This window comes from Vicia villosa, unplaced genomic scaffold, assembly GCF_029867415.1.
Source record: "Vicia villosa cultivar HV-30 ecotype Madison, WI unplaced genomic scaffold, Vvil1.0 ctg.002072F_1_1, whole genome shotgun sequence".
Classification (NCBI taxonomy): domain Eukaryota; kingdom Viridiplantae; phylum Streptophyta; class Magnoliopsida; order Fabales; family Fabaceae; genus Vicia; species Vicia villosa.
Window position 1 is genome coordinate 103,406 of NW_026705827.1, and position 9,499 is coordinate 112,904.

Consider the following 9,499-nt stretch of genomic DNA (forward strand, 5'->3'; position numbering starts at 1 on the left):
CACGTTGAATTTTATTTTATTTTCATTTTTAAAATTTTTATTTTTAATTTTATTTTTAAACATTATAAATTAATAATATAAAAAAGCAAAAATTGTTTCTTATAAGGAATTGAACTCAGACTCATGTGGTTAATCTTAAACAATTCTAAATTTAAAATAAAAAATACAAAATTTGTATCAATATGGTCTCGAACCTAAGTCTCTTCAGATTAAATGACAATCAATTTAATAAAATAGAAATTGATTTATCTATTTGTAAATGATAGTCACTTTACTAACAATAGAAATTGATTTGTCTAGTTGTTATTGATAGTCACTTTACTAACCGTAGAAATTGATTTGTCTAGTTGTAAATGATAATCACTTTATTAACAATAGAAATTGATTTATCTAGTTGTAAATGATAGTCACTTTACTAACAATAGAAATTGATTTGTCTTGTTGTAAATAATAGTCACTTTACTAACAATAGAAATTGATTTGTCTAGTTGTTATTGATAGTCACTTTACTAACCGTAGAAATTGATTTGTCTAGTTGTAAATGATAATCACTTTATTAACAATAGAAAATGATTTATCTAGTTGTAAATGATAGTCACTTTACTAACAATAGAAATTGATTTATCTTGTTGTAAATAATAGTCACTTTACTAACAATAGAAATTGATTTTTCTAGTTGTAAATGATAGTCACTTTATTAACGATAGAAATTGATTAGTCTAGTTGTAAATTGAAAATCATTTAACTTGAAGGGACTTAGATTTGAGACCTCATAGATAAAAAATTATGTATAAAATTTGTTAATATTAGTAGAAATCATGAAAATTATTTATTTAAAAATTACTTTATAAGAAATAATTTTGTCCTTTTTGATATTATTCATTGATAATTGTTTAAAAATGAAATTAAAAATAAAAATTAATTTAGTATTTAAAAAATAAAAAATAAAAAAATCCAACGCGTCAGTTCAGTCACGGTTTAAAAGTATGAAAAGAACCGGTTTAGAAGTAGAAAAAAACCGATTTGAGAAAAATATTAGCAAAAGGACTAATATGATCCGGTTAAATTTTATAAGGGATTAAGTTGAATCAATTTTTTTTGTGAGGGACTAATTTGAGCCGTGTAATATTTGTGAGGGACCAAAATGGGTCTTCACTCTTTAATTTTTTTTTCTAGTAAGAACTTTTCTTATGACTATCTAACTCAAAGAGATGAGGATAATAACAAGTATTTAGGCCAATGACTTATAATAAAAGTTGTAACACAAATAAAGTGATAAGGATCAAAGGGGTTAGAAAAGGATATAATCATAATACAAAGGGGTATTTCTAAGAGACTTTAGATACCAAAACAAAACTCCATTAGTGTATGAACAATATGAAAACTAACTATAGAGAAACATCAGAAGTTATAGAAAATCAACATATGCATGGATGACTCTCCTATGTAAGGAATAAGTAAAAAGTGAATAATAGGGCTTAAACCTTACTAGTTTGGGTTTAAACCTTAAAAAATCTTGAGCTAGACTTATTTTTTGAGAAATTCTTTTTACACCCATGTGCTTTCTTAGACACTTGTTGTGAAAATTCTAAAATACTTCTAAATTTCGGATGTGCATCTCCAAAGTCACATTTTTCTACAAAAAAGTGTGATTTCGGATGTGCACATCCGAAGAAATCCTATTTTTTTTTAAAAAAAGGTGTCTTCGGAGATGCACATCCGAAAACACATTTTTTTTGGTAAAATAAGGTGAATTCAGATATGCACATCCGAAATATAGTCTGAAATAGAACACACAAAAACATAGCAACAAAGCACCAATTTATCATAGAAAATCCAAATTACATGGATAATTTTAATGTTACATATTGTTATACACGGGTAGTTGAGGACGACACAACATTTTGATAACATCTTCTCCCGATCTTTGAAATTTTGCATCCAACTCGATTGGATCCTTCGGAGAATATCGTTGAAAAGTTGTCCACATAACCTTTAAGTTGTCGTCGTTCTTGAGCTCAAATGGGGTGAACTCGACGTTTTCGTCGTCGTCAAGTGAAGCGTCGGATTAAGCATCTCCGAAAAAACACCTGACATTTTAAATCTAACGTTTAAGTGGCAAAAGACTGTTTTCGGATATGTATCTCCGAAATAGTTGATATGAGTGTTTTCGGAGATGCATTTCCAAAATCTTTAAAATTAGGTTATGGGTGCCTTCGGAGATGCATCTCCGAATGATATTTTAGGATTTTTAAGAATGTTTTTCACCCTATATGGGTGTACAAATAATTTTTTTTATTTTTTTCGCCTTTATCATTCCATTAGTCATTTTGAACTTGTGTCAATATTTGGAAAATCACACAAATGCATTTTATATCTTTAAAAATATTTTTTTGTTTATCAGTAAAAGTGATACACAAGTGTTTAATCTCACAAATCAAACGAGTCTGTTAAAAATAGAAAAGAAAAGAATTGGCATTGTGAGTACTACTCACCAAGAATCCTTAAGAAATAAATTAAGAATAAATATGAAAAAATGAACGAGAAGGAAATAAAAATGAGACGTGAGATAAAACTAAAGAAAAAAATTGGGCCTTGCATTTCATAAAATGTGATACGCTTGAGGGTATAACGCTCCAATGCCTCTAGTGAAGCTCGAAGTTCTTCTAAATTCATCTCATCTCGGTTCTTTGACTCTTCAATTGACCCTACAATGTAATAAAAATTGACATTCAGAGATATTAATGCTTTATAAATCTTATTCAAATCATTGATTGATTCACCACACGACTTCATCTAGTTCGTCAACAACACCACACATGTGAAGTATTCTGAGACTGAGTCATCTCCCTTCATCTGAGTCATCTCGAATTGTTTTCTTAACTTATGCAACTTCACCCTTTTCAATTTTTCATCTCCTTTGTACAAGTTCTTCAACTTGTTCCACACTCTTTTAATTTTTTCCTCTTCGATTATATTCTCGAACATGTTAGGATTCACACACTAGGGAATAAAGAACAAAGCTTTTCCATCTTAATTCCTTTGATCCTTGTATGCAACTTTCTGAACATCATCAATATTGGTTTCCAATGTCAGTACTTCATCATTCACAATTGCAACCACATCTTGAAATCTGCGAAACCCGCCTCCGACATTTCTCACCTTCGAATAGCGGTTGATTTGTTAGAAATTGCATTGATGGTGTGTTTATGTTTGTCATTGCAGATTCTCTCTGATTCGCAATCCAAGCTCCTTGATACCAATTTATTGGGACAAAAGGTTTTTCAAGAAAGATGAAAGAAAACGATAAAAAAAAGAGAAAAATGATAAACTGAATTTGGATAAAACATAATCCTTATTGAGTGAGTTATTATTTACATCAAACTATGCCTTTTATATAGGAAACTAAAGCCCAGGCTCAAAACTCTACAAATCAACCCAAGCCCAAAACATACAAAATGTAAAATACAAAGCTACAAGTTACACTTTGACACAACAACTATATTCTCGACTAACTACCTGAACACAGTCGAATGCTAGCTTTCAACAGAACATCGAATTACAACTTCTAACACTTTCCTCATGTTGACTATCATGAAATTTGCATTGCAAAATCAAAATGAAAACATGGCAACATTATATATGACCGAACACTTCAAGATTCTCTACCAAGAGCAGGCTAGAAATGAGAGGTTTGAAGTTTCCAAATCCATTTTACAAGGCACTCTATTTAATGGAGCTCTTGTAGGTCTCCAAGTACTCAAGTCGATTGGGTATCTAGAGAACCTTGACATATTGAAATTTTTCCTCTAGAAAGAGCTTGTGACTGATTTTAACCTGCAATCATTGTTGAAGAGCTTCAGTCTATTTCTCATAAATTTTAAAATGAATGATATGGATAAAACTCTGCCAGAGCTGCTAGGCATATTGAGAATTGTTAAGAAAAATCTAAAATTAAAAGGGAAGACCATTCTCATGATCAATAATGGAAATTTTAAGAAGCAAAGCAAAAGGTCCAACAAGCATATTAGTAAAGGGGAATCAAGGAAGTTTCTAGGTCCATACCTACTACTAATGCTTTTGAATTCTAACAGAGGTATAACTAAGGAGGGAAGTTGCTTTTACTGCAGTAAGACCAGAAATTGAAAATGCTCAAAGTACTTGGAAGTTAAAAAGAATGTAGTAGAGGCTTCAAGGTGATGATTAGATGCCAATTGGAATGTCACACTTCACACATGTAAAAATAGTCACTGTTAGTGGGAAATAGACAAAATGATTGTATATGAGACAATTTACAGAAATAAAGGATCAACTTGGTATTTTTAAATATTAAGGGACCCAAATAAACCCAAAGGTATAGATAAGGGAAAAAATAAGATATTTAGCCTAAATAATTCATTTAGATATTTAAGCAACTAGATGGAATACCATTTTCATGATAATATGCTGAAGCTATGAAAGTGGGGGAACATCACAATCTTTGAAGAGGATTTCAAGAGACTAACCAGGACCGGCCCAATACATATTGAGGCTTAAGTCGAGATTAAAAAATGAGGCTTTTTATTTTATTTAATAATTTTTTTTCAAAAACATACTTTATTTAAAATTTTACTTTTCTAGCTTTTTGAGAAGCAAAATCATTTATTAAACTTTTGTAATCAATTTCGTTTAACATTTCTTTTTCAATTGATAATAAAGCTAATCCATTTAATCTTTGTTGAGACATTGTAGACCTTAAGTAAGATTTTGTTAACTTTAATTTTGAAAAACTTCTTTCGGCAGACGCAACAGTAATAGGAATTGTTAACATTATTCTATAAGCAATATATGCATTTGGAAAAGAATCAAGTCTCTTTATATAATTAAGTATGTCAATTGGAGTATCATTTTCCACTTGTATTATTTCTCTTAAAATTTTTAGTTCCATAAATAAATCTAACCCATCAATATCAGATTCGGCGTTATGTTTCAATGATTTTTCAAGGTTAAAACAATTTTCTTTTAAATTTTCAATGCCAATGGATTTTAATATCTTAATACTAAATAGAAAACCAAAAATATCATAATATATTTTAAATTGTTCAAATCTACTTTGAAACGAAGTTATTGCTTGATCTATTATATATAAGAAATAATCTGTTTTAAATGATTCTTCAGGTGATTTTATAACTTCATTGTCTATAATCTCATCAAATTGTTTCTTTCTATGAATAATACGTTTTTCACGAAATTTAGGTTCTATATTCATTTCAATAGCAATTTCTTTTGTAGAAATCAAAGCATTTTCAAATCCATTTTCCCTATACTTTTCAAAAAATGAAACAAGACCTTTTAGCTGATCTATAGCAACGTCAATACACATATCATTTGATTGCATATTTTTACTAACAGAGTTTACTGCAATTAATATCTCATACCAAATAGTCATGCCTAGCAAAAACTCGAAATTTTCAAGTTCATAAGTCGTTAAACATTCTGCTTCACTTTTAATTTTAGCCTCATCGGTCATTTCAGACAATTTTAATAAAGCATCTCTTACTTGTGAAGTTTGAAATCTCAAAGCTCTTACACTTTCAATACGACTTTCCCAACGTGTTTGTGACAATGATTTAAGTGTTAGGTTGGGAATTTGATCTTGTAGAATTTTCCATCTTTTAGTAGAAGAAGAAAATAGTGTATATATGCGTTGTAATACTCCAAAAAAAGATGTAGCTTTAGGACAACAACTAGCCATATCACAAATTACTAAATTTAAACTATGACAACCACACGGAGTATAAAATGATCTAGGATTAATGTCTAAAAATCTTTTTTGCACACCTTGATGTTTTCCCTTCATATTAGACCCATTATCATAACCTTGCCCTCTTAAGTTACTAATATCAATTCCAATAGTATTTATTTCATTCACAATTGCATCAAAAATACCTTTTCCAGTTGTATCATTTACTATTAAAAATTCCACAAAATGTTCAACTATTTGTATTGAAGTAGAAGAAATATCTACACATCGTAATACAAAAGACATTTGCTCTTGATGACTTATATCCGGAGTACAATCAAGTATAATTGAAAAATATTTTGCATTAATAATTTTTCGAACAATTTTTGTTTTAATTTCATTTGCTATCAAACTTATTAACTCATTTTGTATCCTATGTCCAAGGTAATGATTGTGGATTTCATTATTTTTAATTCGGCGAATGTGTTCTTGCATTATATGATCAAATTCAGCAATCATTTCAATTAGACTTAAAAAATTTCCATTATGTTCTTGGTAAATCTTTTCATTTGTTCCGCGAAATGCTAAGTTATTTTTTCCAAAAGTTTTAACAACCGCAATTATTCTTAACAATACATTTCTCCAATGTTCTCTATCTCTATTTATTTGATCTTGAACATGTGTTTCAATTGTTTTATTTTTTAACAATCTCATATCTAAATCAATCCATGAATTCATATTTACAATGTGTTCCTTACTCATCTCATGACTCCTCAACGTATTACCCATGTTTTTCCAATCGCAAATACCATCACTTGCTAATTTGCTTGTACTAGAAAGAGTATTAAATAATTTACAACAAAAATAAAATACTTTATTCAAATCTTGAGAATATATTAGCCATCTTCTTTCACGGTTTTTTCCATTAGACAACTTTTGAATATAAAATGAGGAAGAAAAGTGTCTTGTGGATTCATCCTTAGGAAAATCAATATCGGTAACTTTAATCGGACCTTTTTCTACTAATAAATCTCTCAAACTTGTACTAATATTTATCCATTGACTTGGATCATATATATTTTTAGTGGCGTCAACACTATGAAGCTCTTCTGTTAATAAATTACTATTGTCATTTTCATCATTGTCTATATTGTTAACTTCTTCTACAAAATTATCTATATTTTCATTTTGGTTGTCTATGTCTATATTGTTAGTTTCTACATGATTAATTAGTTCATTTGATGAACAATCACCTAAGTTTTCAAATTTACTTTTTTTGTTTGTTTTGATAAATTTATCTAAAGCTCCTTTTTGTGCTTCAATTAAAGCATCAATTCTTTTCTTTTTTCTTAATTTTGAACTTCCAGATTCAAATTTTCGAGTCGACATTGCTCTAAAATAAAATTAATAAATGAAATTCACCAAAACTAATAAAATAGAAAACAATTAAATTAAACAAATAAAAATACTAAAATTAAAAACTAAATGAGAAAATGTTAGATAAATAAAACCTGATTTTATGCTTTTGTGGTGTTTTCTTTTTCTTTTTCTTCTTCAAAGAGAAGTCAAAATTGGAAAGGAAAAGAGGCCTTCCTCAAGCACAGTAGAATGATGTTTGTCTTGTACTCTTGTATCAATTAAAAATCCAGATATAAAAAAGAAAAGAGAATTTTTTTTGTGAAAGATGAGACAAAACAAGTATATATGCTTTCTGTAAAACAACACGTTGATAGCCAAATGAATAAATGGATTAAAGGTTTTGTTATTTATTTATATATAGAATGAACAATTAAAAATATTAATAGGTATTAATTATGTGAACGTTGCAGCTTTTATTGGAAAATGATATCTTTTCAAACTCTAGCAAGAAACTAACAGTCACATGCAATATTGGCATAGCTTTAGCAATCCACTTGAGTATAATATAGGATATCATAATAGCTAAAAAAAATTTTTTTTTTTAGGCCCTAGGCACTTGCCTAGTTTGCCTATAGCATTGGCCGGGCCTGAGACTAACTAATCCAATTTTATTCATTCGGAGCATTGAAGTGTGAGATTTCTTTCCCACCGGGGAGGAGGATGAAGAGAAAAATTCTCCCAATGACAGTTTAAAGACAATTTATATATATATATATATATATATATATATATATATATATATATATATATATATATATATATATATATATATATATATATATATATATATATATATATATATATATAATTTAAAAAACAATTCGATATATTTCTTGTGGAACTTATAATTTGTAGTAAATTTTACAAAATATTCAAAGTTTATCAGAGATATACTTGTGATTTTTTTTACAAGTAATAGTATCTGTGTGTCAACTTTCGAACAAATTTCTTAAGTTATCTTTTGAATAAAATCATACGAATAACATGATACAAAACGCATCTAAAAGTTAACTTTCAAAAAATACATATTAACAGACATCTATAAAATTTAAGAGAAATATTTAAAATGTAATCAACGATTATTGTAAATAATCCATATCAAATTTGGATCAAAGAAACACATAGACAGACCCAAAGAATAAATTGTAGCTTATTACATTAACTAATATATACATTTTTTTTAAGGATAAAGCTAACATATATCCTTAGGGCACATGTTAAGAAATCTAAATATAGTAAATTAGTATTAGAAAATATAATAAACACATTAATTATAAATTTTTTGTGAAAACAATGCACAATTTTTATGAAAAAATTTTTAAATTTAATTTTTAACATGTGTCTTAAGGGCATAGGTTAGCACGACCCTTTTTTTAATTAAAAAAGACATTTTACATATTATTTAACAAAAAACCCCCTCCCGCAAATAAAAAACTAGATACTCCATAGATCATTATTCAATTAATCTACTTCTAGTCGAAGCCCATAGTCCACATGATTCCACATGCACACCCAATCTTATTTATAGTAAATTTTAGCTTATGTTTCAATTTATGAAATCGAATGGAGAAAATTAAAATGAAATGAAATTGAATTAAATGAAATGATTAAAGTTATACTTTATTGTTTGGATTAATTAAAAAAAATGATGAAATAAAGTGGAACCTTATAAAATGCATTTTATTTTATTCTATCACTTTGTATTATTTTTATATTCTATAATTTGTATAGAATGACAAAATTAATCTATTCTTTTGTAAAATGACATATTTATTTCATTATATTTCATTTCATCTTGTTCCATTTTGCTCTGTTCATTTTACAATATACTAGTTAAAAATCTAAATATTTATATGAGTAAAATAATTTATATTTAAAAAAAAACAACTATTTTTAAGACACAATTTATAAGTGTTTATTAACACGAAACAATTCAAATGAATTTAATAATTTTTCCTTTCATTTGAATAAGAAATATCATTAGAAAGAACACATATGTCTCAGTATAGTTTCTATATATTAACACTATATATGAAAAGCAATCCAAAACAAAAGTAATTAATAAAATTGTTCTAAAAAACCTATTTGTATTTTTGCGATGATCTATTTTCCATTTTGTATTGTAAAGGACCCTGCATCAATAAGCAATGTAGCAGTCAGAAAACAACATAAAGTGGCTTAAAACATTGATAGAAATATAATTATAATGAAATAATTAACAAAATTGTTGACGTATAAGTACCAATGTCATGTTTCGGTATCCGTTCTTCATAGTTAATGAATATCACATGCAGTCAATTCTAGCCGCTGTCGTACTTATTTGTTCGAGTAGTTCAAATTTTGAGAATGAATCAACCT

General features: G+C 27.8%; 1 protein-coding gene across 1 annotated transcript; it reads right to left on the reverse strand.

Moving 5' to 3' along the window:
• Nucleotides 1-4,600: 4,600 nt before the first annotated feature.
• On the reverse strand, nucleotides 4,601-7,111 carry LOC131637678 (uncharacterized). The gene has a single exon (XM_058908279.1). The coding sequence runs from the start codon at nucleotides 7,109-7,111 to the stop codon at nucleotides 4,601-4,603; it is 2,511 nt and encodes an 836-aa protein (XP_058764262.1).
• Between the last annotated feature and the right edge of the window lie 2,388 nt (nucleotides 7,112-9,499).

Excerpts from the sequence above, each read along its gene's own strand:
- LOC131637678 (XM_058908279.1), bottom strand. The coding sequence starts at position 7,111 with ATGTCGACTCGAAAATTTGAATCTGGAAGTTCAAAATTAAGAAAAAAG.